This window comes from Gobio gobio (assembly GCF_949357685.1).
Source record: "Gobio gobio genome assembly, chromosome: 1".
In the NCBI taxonomy this organism is placed as follows: Eukaryota; Metazoa; Chordata; class Actinopteri; order Cypriniformes; family Gobionidae; genus Gobio; species Gobio gobio.
This window is the reverse complement of record NC_137097.1, coordinates 51,657,973-51,677,451: the sequence shown is the minus strand read 5'-3', so window position 1 is coordinate 51,677,451 and position 19,479 is coordinate 51,657,973. Positions and strand designations below refer to the sequence as shown.

The window sequence follows — 19,479 nt, the reverse complement described above, 5'->3', positions numbered from 1 at the left end:
CTGTACTTCACAAAAAGATTTACGTCCACATTTAATACATTTTATGGACCATGTTGGAAGAAGAATACTTTATTTACCCCACATTTTCATTTCAGTAGGCTATTACTTTATTATGCTCATTCTGTGGTTCTATATGAAGACTTCAGATGCAAAAGCCTCTAAGTCCGTCTGACATTTTTCTTTAAAATAAGCATTTTTGTGTGGCTTCTATGTATAGGTTTCTACCTAAGTAGCGGTACTTCTGAATGGGCGGACGCTGGGATTTAGTGGGTTGGAAGTGAAAGTATTTTATGAATGTATACTATATGCAGAGAGCATTCACTCTGAGTATCGTTATCTCATTTTTGACCGAAGTGGCTTTTAGAGGCTTTTCCATCTGAACTCTTCATATGCAGAAGTAAAATTAGTTTTGATGGCTGTCACACAGAATGTGCCCCTAAACAGACACAGTGATAAAGAAAATTAAGAAAAATTATCTCTCAAATGTTTTGCATTCCCCCAAAACACTTAGCAAGAGAACGCAAAGGCATTGACGCATGTTTCTTTTTTTGTTTTTTTTTACCATATCCTTTTAGGGGCTCTGGATGTGTTTTTGCGTTTAAAAACATGAGACGCATGGCGGTGGAGATGCAATTTTTAGATGTAAAAAAATTAACTTTTAGAAACTTCCTTTAACTTGAGCCTCACTTTTAGTGACACGTGCAAGTGCAATAATCAATGATGTCCATTTTGCAGATGTTTACATAAAAAAAAAACACAAAGGAACATTTTTGAAAATTATGTAATTATTTATTTCATCACCCAATTCCTCCATCAGCTCATGACTAAAAAGTGAAAATCCAAATCATCTCATGCATTGAAAAGAAGACCCTTTTTAAAATTCTGATTTTTCTCAACCGTCAGTGGCAAAAATGTAAGTGCGCAAATTGAGGTTGTTTTACCAACAGATGTGTGGATAAGAACAAAAAAAAACTTTTTTGGTCCCTAATTGGCACGGCCCATGAGCTGGCGAGAAAAGCTGAAAAGGTCAACAACCTTTTGAAGCTTTGCAGTCAACAGAGACTTAAATCCCTTCTCTTTCAGAATCTCACCTTCTAGGTCAGTGATAGATAAATGTGCACAGATGGACATTATAACAGTGTTCCGGATGCCAGATCCAGACTCAAGAGTTATTTTATGGACACATGTTAAAAATAAGACCATTCTCTTACAAAAATAACAGAAGTTTGGGGGTTCAGCAAATATAACCCATTTGAAAAGAAGGTAAAAAAATGTCCACAGAATATTAACAGCCAGATGATTAAGGGTGGGGACCTCAGTTTTCCTTGTGAACTAAGTGTTCAGTCTGTCTATAACCAATACTGCAACTCACTATCTCAGTCAATATCAACATATAATCAACAGCTCCTCTGGTGAGAAAAGTAAAAGTTTGTTTCCATAAGTGTTGAACAGAGGAATGTGTGTGTCATGAGTCATGGCCCCAGAGGAACAAGAAAACAGCAACAGTGACGGAGGGACGATGGGGGCAGGGAATTGGAGTGAAGGGGAGGAAAATGCATGTGAAGTGTCCATAACAGGCTAGAGAAAGCCCATCATCACTGCAGAGATGCAGATGAGTAGCCATCTTGTTGCTACACTGTGATTGAGGGATGTTGGGGTGTCAATGTTGATGACGAGGAAATGGATAAACTTAGATCTGAGGTTAGTTTTCCAGTGTAGGAATCTTACAGACGAATGGAAAGGCCTTATCACAATTGTTGTCATTCCAAGACCTCAGTGCTGCAAAAGATGGAAAGATGCAAACAGTTTCTCCATTTTGTAATGCTTTTTCATAGTACTCTAATTAGTGGGGCTGTCAATCAACTTATGAAAGAAATATAATTCATTACAACATATGCTGATTCACCAAAAAGTACACTAACACTATATATATAATAATAATATATATATATATATATATATATATATATATATATATATATATATATATATATATATATATATATATATATATATATATATATATATATATACATATATATATACATATATATATATACATATACATATACATATATATATATATATATACATATACATATATATATATATATATATATATATATATATATATATATATATATATATATACATATATATATATATATATATATATATATATATATATATATATATATATATATATATATATATATATATATATATATATATATATATATATACATATATACATATATATATATATATACATATATACATATATATATATATATATATATATATATATATATATATATACATAAATGTTATGGTCAGTGAGATTTTTCTATCAAAGAAACCTGAAAAAAATGCATGGATCACGGTTTCCTCAACACTTTTTTACTATCAATGTTTTCAACATTGAATTTTTTTTTTATAATAATAATAATCATTTATAATAATCATAAATGTTTCTTTAGCAGCAAATCATCATATTTGATTTCTGAAGGATCATGTGACACTGAAGACTGGAGTAATGATGCTGAATATTCAGCTTTGCCAAAATTACATTTTGAAATATATTAAAATAGGAAACTTTTTAAACTTGTAATAATATTTTTTAAAATAATTCCATTTTTTAAATGTATTTTTTGTCAAATAAATCCAGCCTTGGTGAGCAAAAGAGGTAATACTGAATATTTATATATATATATATATATATATATATATATATATATATATATATATATATATATATATATATATATATATATATATATATATATATATATATATATATATATATATATATATATATATATATATATATATATATATATATATATATATATATATATATATATATAATATTTCAAATAATATTTTATTTAAACCTCAAACTTTTGAATGGTACACTGTAAAAATGATATGATCAATAAGTAATGACAACGTGTTTTTACATTGCTTTAACTCATCAAAATAAGTTAAGCAATTTTCAACTTTTTTTACAAGTTATACAAGATTCAACTAATTAAAGTCAGTTTAATGTAATTTAAGTTTAAATAACTTAAACATCCAAGTTGATTGTACTTAAAATTTTAAAGCAGTAACTTTTTTTTTTCAGTGGTAGTAGGCCTAACATTTTTTGTATCATGTTATATTAATTGTACTAAATTAACTAAATTATTCACTATTGTATAAATAGCCATAATAATAAGTGATTCAGTCCATTGCAACACTCACCACTGTTTTGTCTGTACCAGATCTCAACACAGTCCTCCTCCTCAGGGATGCGATGGATGCCATCATCTGGCTGATTTCCATCCCAGTAACTGTATTCATAGGGTGACCCATCTGTCCACTCCATAGTGCCCTCCTACCAACAAACTATATGATTAACAATAATATCATGTTTGCTTGTTATTTGCCCTTTGATCCTAAATAAACCCATCATGTCAGGCATGAGTTCACAGGAGATTTGGATCATTTGATCCAGGATCTCTGAGAAACCTTTGCATTACCGATCAGAGGGTTTGTTAACCCTTGACCTGGTGTTAGACCAAAATGTTGGTTCACCAGTGTCTGGAAATAATTAAACGTCACTCAAAGAAACTATATTTTCCGTAAATTAGATTATTAGTGACAGGCTTTGCTTGCTTTTTACAATGTATGTAAATCATGTTGTTGTTTTTCATGAGTATAAAGAATCATAACTGCTTCACATTGCAACCTAATATATAATATCAATGAATCATTCATAAAATGCATGTGTGGGAATGTTTTGTATTGTACTTAATAGATCATGTTCACCTGTCTTCTATCATGAAGGCCAATCCAAATATCTGTTGGAATTCCTGGTACGCGGCTGTTCACAAGATCATAGACAAACACATTTTCTTCCCAGCTATGAAAAAAGTTATTAGAAAGTACATATTTTATGTTTTGTTTTTCCAGCAAACATCTTGTACTGTGAAATAAATAGTCCGCACTCAGTTGGTGAGGAATCATACCTGTGGATGGAGGTGAGTTTGGCTGATTTGTGTCCATTTGAGAATTCAGCGCAGTAAAGATCTGCCTCTGCCCAGGTGCGATTCAAGGGGAAGAAGCGGTAACAGTAACCCTCAAATTCAGTCCAGAAGAGAGGACATGTCACAGGCTGGTTTGAATCTGACAGTTGCAGGGGCAGTGCTAGAGGAAATGGTAATGACATTAAATCCGTTTGCAGTGTTTCTTTAAATCAGCAGATTAGTATATGAGAGTATAATAGGTCAAACACTTGAAAACACCACAAAAATACAATGTTACATTATTTGAAACATCATCTGGAAAGTATCTAGCTGATTACAGAATATATTGTCATTGTTTCCTTTTCACAGCAACAGCCTGCATTCAATTTAGTTTGAGCTGTGAGTTAAAGAAAGTCTGTTATGCAACAAAAGCAAAAAGGTTACAATTTCCTCTAAAAAATTTGAATATTACACTATTTAAAAATTACATTAATAATTTAAGTCAGTTTAATCTCGAAAAAAAGCTTCCCAAATAAATTACTGATCGATTTCAATGTTAATACATTTGTGGATATGGAAATCACTTTATAATAAGGTCCTATTAGTTAATTCATTAACTAACAATTAGCAATATATTTAACAGCATGTACTAATCTTTGTTAATGTTAGTTAATACAAATACAACCGTCATTGTTAGTTCATGTATAGCTCAGGTCCATTAAATAATTTTAACAATTATAACGTTATTATATACGTTAATTATAATATGATTTTAATAATCCAGTAAATGTTGAAATTAACATGAACTAAGATGAATAAATGCTTTAAAAGTATTTTACATTGTTTGTTCATGTTAACAAATGAAATCTTATTGTAAAGGGTTAATATTGTTGCAATACTTTCCCAACTTTTCTTGCCCACTACGAGTCACACTTAACCTTTAAAGATGCTTTCACTAGTCTGAGCTCTTGTAAATCAATAAAACATTTCAAACATAGCATTTACTGTACTGTCACATTCTCATTCAACGGGACAACAGACTGCAAAATATAAGTTAAAACTAGACATTACAAACAGAATCGATAACTTGGCAAAGCAGCTCTGGTTTAGCTTGAGACTGTCTATTCCCTGTTTAAAGAAGCTAATTAAAGCATATTATCTGTGTCTGCGTTGTATCCTTGTCTTTGGTTCTGGTGGCACTCACCTTGTGTGATCTTGATGTTAGTTGAAGGCAGAGCCCACACTGGGAAGCCGGTGAACAGTAGGGCTAAACTCAATTCCCAACAGAGCATGTTTAGTGCAAGAGAGATGAGATTGAGATTTGAAGCGTGTGTGTGTGTGTGTGTGTGTTTGTGAGCATGTGTGCTGTAGAACTGTCGAGTGTTGGGAAGATTAGAGGGTGTGTGAGCCTCTCAGCCCCTGCCTTTTTGTTGGACTCTTCCTACTTGGTCATGAACAATGACATCAGACTGTGCAAAGGGAGAAAGAGAGAACCCAAGAGCCTAAAAATTTTATTTTTGGGTCATTAACCCAATGTAATTCTCCCTTGGCAGACAATTTACAACATATAACTTTCAAATGTTTAAAAGAAATTAATACTTGTATTCAGCAAGGGCATTAAATGAATCAAAAGTGAGAGTAAAGACATTTATAATGTTGCAAAATCTATTAAAATAAATGGCATTCATCAAATAATTGTGGAAAGAACAAAATGTATCACAGATTCCAGAGAGGTAATATTTGTGATTTGTCTTTTGTATGTATATCAATAAATAAATTCAAGCTTTATTGTTTAAAATTGTTTAGGTTCAGATTTGGTTCAGATTTAATTTAATTCAATACAGTTTAATTTAATTTATTTAATTAAATTTAATTAATTATTAGTCAATAGTAGTAATCAATATCAATCAATGTTGCTTTTATTAGTGAAATATTTGTCAATATTATGTCTGTTAGAGGATTATGAATTGCTATGAAATTCAGGTTTTACATCGTTTTACACAATCAGATGGCCGGCTGTATTGTCCGTCTTGATTCTTTAGCTTATGAAATTCAATCCGCAAACCCCATTCATGGCAAATCATGCCATACCGTGTCTACACAGCAACCTGAAGTGAGTAAAGATTAATGATGATTCAGAAAATGTTTGGCCCTAGAATAAAGCAAGAAAATAACCAACGATTAAATGGTTTCCCTTCAAGTCCATGGAACCATTTCACACTGCAATAATTTGTTGAAAGTATCATGATGTCCGGCTTGTCTGCAGAGTTAGTGAACACCCACTTCACACTACTTGCTTAGTTCCATTAGTCTCCCCTGACACCGTCTTGCAGTTGATAGTGCGTCTGCTTTATCTCACGGCCTACAGAGCCCATGCTATTAAAGGCCCAGAATTCCTCTTATCTTTGTGAGGGCCGCCGCCTATAACAGCTAAGGGCAGGAGCGTGGAGATATGACTCATTCTTATACTGAAGAAGACCTAAATATGCTCTCTAAATGAGTATATCCTGTAGGCTCCTGTCTATCTCCTGTGACCACCTACTTCACTGTTTAAACTGGCAATACATTATTAATCAGGGTCCTTCAAAACCATCATTATGGAGCCACACTAAATTAATTCTCTGGATCACCAAGCTTTCAACCAGAAAGTAGTTCAGACATTTCCATCATTGGCCGTACCCATGATCTGTTTGAGGAAGATGAAATAAGACGTGTGAGCTAGCTAAAAATATCCTTTTTGAGTCTGGTATTGATTTTGAGTCAGTTCAAAGCCAGCTGATGTGCAGACATGAGATAAAACATATCACTCCCTGTTTTATGGGTTGTAGAAGTCACAAAAAAATATGTTGAAGGCTGTACATTTACACTGAAAAATGATGATTCATTCCAGGAAATTGTTTCTGATTACCTTTTGCAATATTTTCCTCCATTGCTGTAGTCCCTCGGATGTTGTGCAGAAGGTAGTGCACACATTAGATAAGCAACAGCTGGGACATTCAGCACTTCCTCCAGGACAATCGAACAGCTGCACATATTGCTAATTGTGAGAGCTTTCTGCTGACCTCAAATGTGCAACTCCCATTGCTTTCTATATAGTACTTAGAGGGTGAACACAAAAACATGGCCAATAATGGGCTGCAGTATAGTTAAATAATCTTAATTAATAGTCGTAGTTAACTCAAAGGGTGCAATAACACACTGTGAGACAGATAATCTCCATAAATTACCAGCTGACATCCCCGTGTACTGTCTGATACAGTATTTATTGTGAACATTGTTGCTTAGCAACTTCAATCCATGCATTGGGCTGGGCAATGGTGCCTACAAAACCACACAGCAATGGCCACTTTCAGTGGACCATCTCTTTCTAATCGTGGAGAGACGTGAGAGAAAAGTACTGGGTCGATGTATTCTGCTTTAGCTCCTTGCTACCATCTTGTGGTATAATTATACAACCTGGGTGTGGTGAATGGATGTGCAACGTTTGACCTTGAATAACTATAAACTCTACGCCAAACACATTTGCGTCTTATCAATAGCCTATGTTAATATTATGTATTAATTATATGATGCTCTTTGTATTAGATTAAAGACAGGTGGTCCCATCTGTTGCCATATAAGCTGTAAACAATAATAGTTCACATATCTTCAGATATGTTGAATGGAACGTTTAAAACATGCGTTTCAGTACTAACTGGTTTTCTTCTTTAGGTTGACGCTCTCTTCCATTTTTTCTCCATTTAATACACATCCTGTTGTCACTAGGCAACCACACAGTGAATAGGGCTACACCAACAGATGTTGCTATTCTGCTTCAAGTGAAAATGTGAAATATCACATTCAATTAATTACTTTTTTCTGCTTTCCCCCCACTGTTTTATTTTAAGCTTCAAGTGAGCAAAAACCCCAGGAGTTATTTAAGTATGTCCGTGTTTCAGTCATTTTTTGTAATGAATTTGCCTCGGTATCTTTACTAATAACAAAAGAGCTGCAGTTATTTCTATCCACCGATAGATGGGGCTGCAGCCGTGTGAACAGCGATAAAGGAAAGAGTAGAGAAATAGATGGGAGGGTCAGGCCGCTGCCTCTCAGTTTCAAACACGCTCAGGGCATTTCAAACCTGTGCATGGACATAAAGTGAACGGTGAAATTAGGGTTTGTTTGCAGACTCTTCCCGTGTTAGACGGGTCATGCTGTCTTCGGAAAGGTAATGAGCCGCAAAGCCCTCGGGTCTCGGCTGAGCAGCGCCCACAAACTGCAGCGAAACTGGAATGACTGGCAGCGCAGGTCAGTAGCGCACCACACGGCAGAGAGCTCGCACTACAGGCCGAAGCTTCAGCGAGGCCTTGCTCTCGTTCGCCACTTTATCAAACACAGCTGTCTCTCTCTCCACGCGAGGAGACTTTTCTAAGCATTCAACTCACTTCACATCTCATTATAATATCGTTGAGCTCTAGTCTGTGGGAAAACCAACCTCGCACAGTTAAACCGACACATGTCAAACGCTCATGCTCAGTTTTTCAGATTGGTTAGCAGATGTTAGCATAAGCTAACTCACAAACAATCGGTGAACACTGGCGATATTTATAATGTTAGTGTTTGTTTGCCAGCATTGGTTGGTTGACCGAGCATAAATGTGAATATAATGGCAGGGATTTGTGTTTTCGACCGATATTCTGATGTGTCTAGAGTGTCGTGGCTTTCATTTGTGGTTTGTGTGAGGAAACACGCGTCTGGTCTGACACGTTTGGCCACAAGCTACATAACGTTAGTAACGTTACTTCATCATTTGCGAAGTTGATTCATGTTGTAGTAGGTTGTAGTATTTCATACATGCTGGATAATTATCGCGTCGTACTGATTTAACGCTTTTTCAACCCCTCATGTCAGTTTACGAACCATTATTTGTTGTACCCCTGACTGTGCAGCCCATTCCTAATGTATAACCTTGAAAGTTTTCATTAAACCGTTTTAATCTGGACATTTGCATCGTTTAAATCGGACAACCTGACTGAAGCGTGGGCTGAATGTCAGTTAGTTCTGTTTGCCTCTGTTTGTCTGGAAAGCTTATGAATTGGCAGCGACTGTATTGAACTTTGAGCTTAAACTGGTTAACGTTAATTGTTTGAATTCAGTCTTCAGCTTGTCTTAAAATCAAATATTGCATTATCCAGTCAGTCAGTCAGTCAGTCAGTATATGTACATTGAAACACAGACTGTATTTATTTTGAATGTTCATTCACAGTTTGGTTCAAAATATGAGTTGCATTATTTTGAAACAATGTGGGGAAATGCAATCTCTGCTGGACTGTCAAATTACGTCCATAAGTCCCGGGTGCAATGCAATTTTTAGGAATAGCCTTGAAAAATTCATAAATTGTACTTATATTGACTGTATCTTTATCGAATGCGTGGTTAAAATTGTGAGTAACGTTACTGTTCCTAATACATTTTGCCATATTAGGAAGGTTTTGCAATTACATGTTTGGCAGATGCTGTAAATAATCATCAAACATAAAATGTTAGAATTCAAAATAAATGTTAATTTGTATTGATTATAAAAGGAATAGTTAACCCAAAAAGGAAGGTTCAGTCATCTACTCATTCACTTCCATTCACATGTTTCAAACCTGCATGACCGTCTTTCTTCATTGGAGCACAAAATATGAAATATTTATTCTCAGCCACACCACAATGATAGCCCCAATTTCCATTTACTTTCAAGTTCCAAAATGGTAGAAAAAAAGTTAATGACAGATTTTTGATAGAACCATTATTTTTGAGTTCATTGATCTTTTCAGTGAATCAACTGATCCAGTTCACTAAACCTGAATTTATCCTTTTGTGTTCCACAGAAGAAAGTCATATGGGTTTAGTGTGAAGGGTTTTTCCTGGGGCAAAAAAATGATCTTTGGTGGCAGACGATCCATGTCATCCACACACAGTGGAAAAGTAACCCTACCCAATGTACCCATGTAAACTTTGAGCCCAGTACTGACAATAAATGTAAAGAAACCGTTTGTAATATTAACTTCTCTTATTTATTCATTAAATAAAAAAGAATCATATTACATATATTTTTACAGATTTTTAAATATAAAATAGTATGATTGGACCTGATAATCATAATATTTTATATTTAAAAATCTGTAAAAATATATGTAAAAAGTCACTGAGTGACTGATTTGAAATGTTAGTAATAAAATGAAAAGCAAAGTAACATATTGCATAGAAAAAGTGGCAGGTCTATTTTGCTTTTACATTAAGACTTGATGCACAGATAATTTAACATACAGTATCAAATTGTTTTGTTCCGTTCATTACTATGGTTATCACTGTCATTCAGACGCAAATTTAAATACGGTTGTCAATCCAGAAACTTTGCAATGTATAGTTAGCAGCAAGAAAAATAAATATTATGTAAGGCTACAGTAAGTGAGCAAAGATGGCTGCCATTATAATCACTGAAGTTGACAATTATTTCAGTTCAACTTGAAGTACACAAAGCTGCGCTCTTGCAAAGACTTCCGTTATAATGAATGAAACAGTCCAATGAATCTCTTACTGATATTGTGATTATTCTTTATATGGTATTATAATGAAAGGATTCGAGAATGTGTGTAGGGTTGGGTATGGAGAAAATAATTTAAGTTGAGTGGATTCTGACTAGCTTAAACACATCGAATTGGCCATTGTGTTCACAAGCTCAACCAATATGTCTGTGATTGGCTGCAAACCTCAACACTGCAAAGACACATTAGGAACATGGAAAGTTTAGTCTGTGAAGTCACTGATGTTCTATTGAATGCTTTTCAGAGGCAACAGTCTGTCAGCCAGCCAGGACGGTGTGAAGTGCAGTGTCTCTAGAGATCGTGGTTCAGAAGTTCTTTTTGACATTCTGCCCTCTGACCAGCCTGGCACCCCACCACTGCACAATGATGCCTTCACTGCCACAGACATACTCGAAGAAGGAGGTGCGTGCTTTATCTAGCTCTTTGTTTAGCCTGGCTTTAATCAGCTGGATTATATGCCCCAGTGTTTTTAACCTGCATAATTGTGGTTTTCAACATCAATGTTGTTCTGCTGGTCCGGTATCTGAGGGTTTGATTTTTATCTTTTGTGTTTCTCCCTGGTTAAGGTTTCTGTTTATAGAAATAGAAAGAGAAAGTAACCTCAGCAAGTTACTTTGGTACTTTTTTATGGAAGGTCCCAACATTTGCTTGTGCAAATAAGTCAATATTTACTTAAATTGGATTGTTGGCATCCTTTTTATTTAGAGCTGGGAAGTATGACGATATTTATTGTGGTGGTGATTATAAATTGTCTATTGATAGATTTAAAATATTTTGTATAGTATCGATATATTTGTCCAATTGTTTATTAACATTATAGTTTTAATAATCAATTAAAAGAAAATATCTAAAATAATAATATTATTACAATAAAAATATTAAATGTATTTTTATTGTAATAATCCATCGGGTATATACACCCTCTCCAAACTTTATGCTACTTTCCAAACTATGCTCAAACAATGAGCAAGCACCAATCAATGAGAGTGACTTTGAACTTAAGAAAGCTGATCAAAAATGTATATGCTGAGGACCAATGGCAAAACATGACCTCCAAATACATCTGCATAAACCCACGCTCCCTCTGTCTCTTACACACACGCACTAGCTATGTTTCCATCCACCTATTTTTATGTGCATTTTGGGATATCACATAAAAAAATGCTGAATGGAAACGCCAAGATGCGCATAAATTCTAAAAATGTGCATGAAAAACGTATGCGCTCGTTTGAGTCGGATAAAATTTCTATCCGTTACGAAAATGTGCGCATAAACTACGATGGAAATAAATTCCTTAATGCGAATAAAGAAAATCATGTGACTTTCGCGATGTAACAGCATAACTGTAGCCTACTAACCAGCGGAAAAATCTTGTTTGCAAAACATCTGAATTGCTGCTTTGGTCTTTCAGAAGTCTGTTGTCAAAGATGCTTGGTATATTTCCCTCCTAGAACTTTCTTACACGACTGCGTTCCCAAACAGCAGCATCTGCCTCTGAAAGCATGACAACACGTTTATAGAGACGCACGAGTTTCTCTGAGATGCAAATGATTTATTTTGAAAATGATTATATATGGTGGTGTCTCCTACGTTTCTTAGTGATTTTTTTTTAGCAGTAGTTTATCAGGAAGTGACGATTATGTTCTCTTCGACTCACTGGATGGAAACAGTGCTTTATTTGCGCATTTTTTTTATGCAATATTGCAATTTTGCATTCGCAACTTTGGATGGAAACATAGCTAGTGTCACCTTGTAATGCGCTTGTTTATGCCAGATTGTTTAAAAATAAATGCCCAAAAATAAAAGTCCAATATCTGATGTTTTCCGGAACAGGATGCTGCTCAAATTAAGTACTGGTTATTGTGAAATATTACTTATGTCGTGAAATTAGATTTGTCATATTGCACACCCTTAGATTAGTCATACAATTACTATTGTTTTGCATTAATAAGTGCCGTCACTAATATCACGTTTATTTCCTGGAAATGCACATTTGACTAAAGCACTGAGCTTGAGTTGAGATGCAGATAAAATTATCAACTGAAATGTATGTAATATTCTACTCTTATTAAATGTACCATTTGTTCTTCTATAGTATCATACCGAACTGACCGACAGCTTAATTGATTATAAATGGACCGCTCTTTACTTACTTTCTGTGTAATTTTTTGCAATTTGAAGTTTTTGTTTTTCATGAGACTTTTCTTACTTCATACTTAAGTACAAAGTGTCAAACTTGAGAAAATTATTTATTGGTTATTTATATTTAGATATTATGAAATCCCTATGATAATGTTTAAAAAGTAAAATGTGTGGGAAAATTATATATAGTAGGTAGTGGACATGTTCGAGTGCATTCATTCTATCCCACGTACATTGCACCACAATGTATGTCTTAATATTAAGACATACAAGTCTTAACACCAGGGGATCCCTTTAAATAAGTGTTTGTTTGCCACGTGTTAGTTTTCCTACATCTTGAAACTTTCAGATTTCAAATGGGGACAAGCTTTGATAGATGAACAAATAATGTTTTTGGTCATGCATAAAAAGTTACATTTAAACTGGATAATATTAATGTTTCTCATGGTTTCCACTTCAGCGCTGTTTAATCTGAGATCTATCATGGTTTATAACAGAGAATTCTGTGCCAAATTTGAATGTTTCTTACTAGTAGGGCTTTAATCAACCAAAGAAAATCTTGGTCGACTGAAGTCCTGAAATTTTCGACTAAAAATCGACTAAAATAACGTTAGGAAAAAAAAAACTTAAATGAATAAGCTGCACACTGTGCGCAGTACTTGGTAGCCTTGTTGTCTCCCTAAATTAATTATAAATAAACATAAAAAACTAGTAGGCTATTTGCTGTAGGCTATATTAAATAGTTTTTGAGCTGATTATTTTGCACTGAAATGAGTCTGACACACGAGTCTGTCGGCTCTGACAGCGTCGCATCGCATGCACCTGCGCAATATCATAGACTATGACTTCCGAAAATATGGCACTATGTGTTGTCAACTAGATATCATCACAAGAACTTTTGAGGAATATGCAACATAATTTAGACAATTGTGTTTGTCATATGTATTATAATAACTGACAGACACTCATTTCAGCCGCTCTGTGCAGCTCAAACATATGAGCTCAGCTTCGCGGCTGAGACACAAATAGACTATTAACTTAAAGCTTTTACTCTTAAACACAAAAGGCACGTCCTCTTTAATAAAAAAGGAATATTTATTAAACAAGCCAGATCAAGAGCAGAAAAAACGCTATCACAATTAAATAAATAATATACAAGAAAACTAGCCTTCTTCAATCTGTCTCTCTCGCCAGCGGGTTGGGCTAATCCAAAATAAGTGAAACAATGGGGGTGTTCTGAAGGCAGACTGTTACCTGTGAAACAGGGGTGCTCTGAAAACACCCCCATTAGCAATTAGTGCTTTCCACCTGATGAAATGAACGCGGCGCGGCAAAACTAATGAAATTAACGTGGCTCGGCAAAACTGATGAAATGAACGCGGCAAAACTGACAGTACAGATCCACTAATAGCGTGGTGTTGTGACGCTTCCCCTCATGTGTATGTTGATGGGCGTTCCTCAAGTTTACCACTTTGGGTGTACGTTTGAGCCAGCGGGGAATGAAACACAAAGGACCAGTGAGAGACTTCTCTTCGCCAGTGGGTTGGGCTAATCCAAAAGAAGTGAAAACAATGGGGGTGTTCTGAAGGCAGACTGTTACCTGTGAAACAGGGGTGCTCTCAAAACACCCCCATTAGCAATTAGTGCTTTCCACCTGACGAAATGAACGCGGCGCGGCAAAACTGATTAAATGAACGCAGCAAAACTGATTAAATGAACGCGGCAAAAAATCGACCAATCAGAATTTTGGTCGAGCCAGAACGTATCGACCAATAATCGACTAATCGACTGGGAGATTACAGCCCTACTTACTAGATCTCGCAGTGCTTTGTAGTAATGGTGTCGTGTGATTGGCCCACAAGTAAACCTTCTGAACTTGCGCTGTGCTGTCTAATATTGGTCTGAGCTGATAAAGTGTATATATATTGCCTTGCTTATGAAGCATAGCACCTACTTTGCTGTTACACAATGTTGCGTTATTCAAATGTATTTTTTTTGTTTTTTTTCACACAAAAAAATCTGTGGTTGGGAAAATATGTCTTCTCCTTTAAATCACAACACGACCATGTTGTATATACAAAGTGTTGGATAGGCCATACTAGACTGACTCATGGGCATTTATTGAAGACTGAAGAAGCACCAAAATGTCAATACTAAAGAATAAAAAATATATTTTTGGACTGCCACTTGTTTTTGTTATGAGGCAGCGCTTTTTATTAGGACAAACTTTTAAGGACTTATTTATTGATCCAGAAAAACTTGTAAATTTTTTTTTTTTTTTTTTGTACATTTAAATACATTTAATGAATCAATTATAGAATTGTCTTTTTGTCTTAGTTGAATTTTTATAAAATGTTTGTATTTATTATTGTTTTTATGATAATGTATTACATGTTTAATTTGTATCTGCCATGAAATAGTCGTTGATGCTGATATGGCAATAAACTTAAAGGGTTCGTTCACCCAAAAATTTAAATTTTGTCATTATTTGTTCACCCTCATGTCGTTCCAAACCCCGTGAGACCTTCGTTCATCTTCGGAACACAAATGAAGATATTTTTTGATGTAATCAAAAGCTCTTTGACCTCTCCATAGACAGCTATTTAATGAACACTATCAAGGTCCAGAAAGGTAGGAAAGACATTGTTAATAATCGTCCATGTGACTCCAGTGGTTCAACCTTAATTTAATGAAGCGACAAGACCGACACAGGCTAGAACGAAATTGTTGAATAAAGTCGTTATTTTTGTTCACATAAAGTACTCTCGTCGTTAAATTAAGGTTGAACCACTTGAGTCCGATGGACTATTTTAACGATGTCTTTACTACCTTTCTGGGACTTTAAAGTGTTAATTAAATAGCTGTCTATGGAGGGACCCGAGAGCTCTGATTTAATCAAAAATATCTATATTTGTAACGAAGATGAACGAAGGTCTTACAGGATTGGAACGACATGAGGGTAATTTTTGGGTGAACTATGCCTTTTTATACAACCACAACAACACAAACAAATGTTATGCTTTCAGTGAAGGGAACTTGACAGTATTCTTGCTTTCTAGGGGAATATGATGCTGATGGAGGCCTCTCTGAAAATACTTATGGTTGGAAGTCGCTGGGGCAAGAGTTGAGATTCAATGATGTGACTTCTGATATAACCACTTTTCAGCATGGAAACCGTGCTTTAGCTACAAAGGAAATGAGGAAATCACAGGGTATGTTCACCTCTCAGTGCTCATACATTGCTTGCAGATTAACTAAGGCTGATGAATTACTAGCATCACATTCTCTGTTATGTTCCAGACCGACCGTTGGCTCACTCTGAGGAGTCTCGTCTGGCCAATCTTCTGCGGAGAGCATCACGGGAAGATGACCGAGAACGCAGACTGGCCACTGTGAAACAAATGAGGGAGTTCATTGTGCACTCTGAAAATAAAGTGGTATGATCTGACATGCACAAATAGATTTAAATGTGTCCCTTGAGTAAAACTGTTTTTAATCTGTATTGTTTTGTATTCATGCATTACAGGTCCTAGTGAAACAGTTGGATTCCATTTTGAGCACCCTGAATGACATTTTGAATGAGAGGTTCGACTGCACAGCCTATTTTTTAACACAATGGGGGGTTATCAGAATCCACTTTGTTGGTATATTTAGCATTTCATTGTCCATGAAGTGTTATGAACACCATGCTGAATCCTAGTCATAAGGCATTTAACTGATTATTACTACATAACATACTTGATTCTCATTTTTCTTCCTTCATCACTACATTCTACTGTCTGATATTTTTGTAAACTGACCAATGAAGTGTATATTTGGCTGTTGTCCCAAGCAGCCAATCTCTTACACTGTTTTCTCACATAATAAAATAATTTAAACTTGGGGTATTGCAATATAATGTGCGGTCAGCTAGTCATTATTGAAAAATAAACCCCTACAATACCTTATCACAAGATTCTATACGTTTCTGTTTGGCCTTACAGTAGTAAGCTCCTGCAGGAGCTCAGGCAGGAGGCTGCGTGCTGTCTGGGATTGCTCTGTGCCGCCCTCAGTTATGAAGCTGAGAGGATCTTCAAGTGGATGTTCCTCAAGTTCAGTGTGTCCACAAAGGATGAGGTGAAGCTGCTGTACCTGGTGGCAATGCACAAAGCACTTGAAACAGCAGGGGAGAAGAAGGCTTTTTCAACTGTAATGCAGGTATTTATTCAGCTCCGTTTTCTCTTGTATTACACTTGGTTTCACAGACAAGGCTTTGATTAAGCCAGGATTAGGCCTTAATTCAATTAGGATTTTTAAGTAGATTTATAAACGTGCCTTGGAGAAAAACATTACTGGTGTGCATCTTAAGACAAAACAATGGCACTGAAAAAATTTAAGATATGTCAGTACAGGTTGCTTTCAGTTAAACATGTACTTTAGTCAAGGACTAGGTTTAAAAGCCTTGAAACTGGGGGATAATCTCTTTCTGTGGCTGAAAAGTTTTACCGTTTTGTCATTCAGCTGGTGATGAGCAGCCTTCAGTCTATCTTGGAGAACTTGGACACACCGGAGCTGTTGTGCCAAAGTGTAAAGTGTATTTTGCTGGTGGCACGTTGTTATCCACACATTTTCAGCACCAACTTCAGAGTAAGAAGGACAAGCAGTCTTAACTTAAGTCTTGAAATCTAAAAGGAACAAATTTGTAAATGAACGTCGCTTTTTGTTTTCCAGGACACAGTGGATATCTTAGTAGGTTGGCATATAGATCACACACAGAAACATTCTCTTACTCAACAAGTGTCTGGTGAGATTTATTTTATATTTAGTTTCATTTCCTCTTTTTGGGAAATAACCTGTCTAACCTGTCTCAATCTATCTTTCTAGGTTGGTTACAGAGTCTAGAGCAGTTTTGGGTGGCAGATTTGGCCTTCTCAACTACACTGTTGGGTCAGTTTTTGGAAGATATGGAGGCATATGCTGAGGTAAAGGAAACTGTTCAATTGATTTCCCATTGTCCCTTAAAGGGTTAGTTCACCCAAAAATGAAAATTCTGTCATTAATTACTCACCCTCATGTCGTTCCCAACCCCTAATGTGGCGTTCACACCAGACACGACTTGTGTGAATAAATCGCGCTATTCGCGCGTAGTTGGATGCTTGAACATTGAGTTTACTCGCTTCATTCTCGTGTGACATTCACTACACAACAGATGCAAATTCGTGTCATGGTAGGGGCTTCTGCCAGCCGGCTCATCTCATTGCGAAATGGCTGACATGGATTGTTTTAAAATACGGTGAATAAGCTCAATTTGCCTGCTTTAACCAGCTTGTAGTCTCAATAGGGTGAATACAGGGTGATTGGGACACTTTTTCCAAGTCATCTCAATGGCAAAAAGTGTCCCAATCACCCCAAAAGCACCCTATGTACAGAACAAATTGAGTAAAGAGGGTTTTTTACAACTTACCAGATTGTCCGACCTCCTCACTCACTTTCTTCCAAGCAAAATCCTTTTTATTCCTGTTTCTATAAAGTACGAAGATGTCTCGTACATATGATTTTTCCACATTGTTGTCACTACTAGAGCAAGCTCCTGATTGGTTAATGCGGCGTGAATATCCGCCAAAGTTCAGATTTTTCACCAAACGCTCAATTCACGACGTGTCATTCGTGCGAATCGCGCCGCAGAATGTCTATTCGCGTCTTTGCATTGACTGAACATGTAAATCACTCACGCGAGACGCTTCATTCGCGCCTGGTGTGAACGCACCATAATGGTAAAAATCGGAACTTTGGTGGTTGTTTGTGCTGCGTTAACCAGTCAGGAGCTTGCTCTAGTAGTGACTACAATGAGAACAAAATCATATGTGGATACCCGGAGCTGTACGTACTTTATAAAAACAGGAATAAAAAGGATCTTGCTTGGAAGAAAGTGAATGAGGAGGTGTTTGGGGAGTTTGGGGTGATTGGGACACTGTTTGCCATTGAGATGACTTGGTAAAAGTGTCCCAATCTCCGTGAGTTCACCCTATTGAGACTACAAGCTAGTCAAAGCCGGTAAATTGAGCTTATTCGCTTTATTTTAAAACAATCCATGTCAGCCATTTTGCAACGAGACGAGCCGGCTGGCAGAAGCCCCTCCCATTACGCGAATTTGCGTCTGTTGTGTAGTGAATGTCACACGCGAATGAAGCGAGTAAACTCAAAATGTTGAAGCGTCCAACTACGCGTGAATAGCGTGATTTATTCGCTTCATTCGCATCTGGTGTGAATGCACCATAAGACCTTTGTTCATCTTTGGAACACAAATGAAGATATTTTTGATGAAATTCGAGAGCTCTCTGACCTCTCCATAGACAGCTATTTAATGAACACTATCAAGGCTCAGAAAGGTAGTAAAGACATCATTAAAATTAGAGCCCGACCGATATATCGGCGGGCCGATATTATCGGCCGATATTAGGCTTTTTCCAAACTATCGGTATCGGCATTTATGATGGCCGATAAATGAATATTTTTTTTAAAATAAAAAAACCGGACGAAACACCTCTCAAACACATTGAGTGTTGGCGTTTCATAGTTTGTCCACCAGAGGGCGCTCTACAACGTGCCGGCTGGCAACACCACCAGCTGATCCAGCAGAGTCATGCTGAGCTTCAGCGCTCTGAGCGCTGCATTCACAACACAGATCATCCGCGAAATGCATGTAAGTTGGCAACGAGACATACATTGCTTGAATTGAATAACAGTTAAAAGAACATCCCCATCAGTTCTCTTAACTC

General features: G+C 36.0%; 2 protein-coding genes across 2 annotated transcripts in view; one reads left to right on the top strand and one right to left on the bottom strand.

Annotated features, from left to right (window-relative positions):
* Positions 1-55: 55 nt before the first annotated feature.
* On the bottom strand, positions 56-5,395 carry clec19a (C-type lectin domain containing 19A). The gene is made up of 5 exons (XM_079829308.1): positions 5,212-5,395; positions 4,011-4,188; positions 3,811-3,904; positions 3,244-3,376; positions 56-1,779 (listed from the first exon to the last, which is right to left on the bottom strand). Exons 1-5 carry the CDS (start codon positions 5,297-5,299, stop codon positions 1,703-1,705), a joined length of 570 nt encoding a protein of 189 aa, XP_079685434.1. The 5' UTR covers positions 5,300-5,395; the 3' UTR covers positions 56-1,702.
* Positions 5,396-8,160: 2,765 nt separating this feature from the next.
* Positions 8,161-19,479, top strand: part of smg1 (SMG1 nonsense mediated mRNA decay associated PI3K related kinase) — a 47,953-nt gene continuing 36,634 nt past the window's right edge. Inside the window, exons 1-9 of the mRNA XM_079833597.1 lie at positions 8,161-8,294; positions 10,824-10,981; positions 15,781-15,933; positions 16,022-16,158; positions 16,248-16,306; positions 16,705-16,918; positions 17,222-17,347; positions 17,432-17,504; positions 17,585-17,682. Coding sequence (XP_079689723.1) covers positions 8,218-8,294; positions 10,824-10,981; positions 15,781-15,933; positions 16,022-16,158; positions 16,248-16,306; positions 16,705-16,918; positions 17,222-17,347; positions 17,432-17,504; positions 17,585-17,682 — 1,095 coding nt within the window. The 5' untranslated portion in view covers positions 8,161-8,217. The remainder of the gene's footprint in view (positions 8,295-10,823; positions 10,982-15,780; positions 15,934-16,021; positions 16,159-16,247; positions 16,307-16,704; positions 16,919-17,221; positions 17,348-17,431; positions 17,505-17,584; positions 17,683-19,479) is intronic.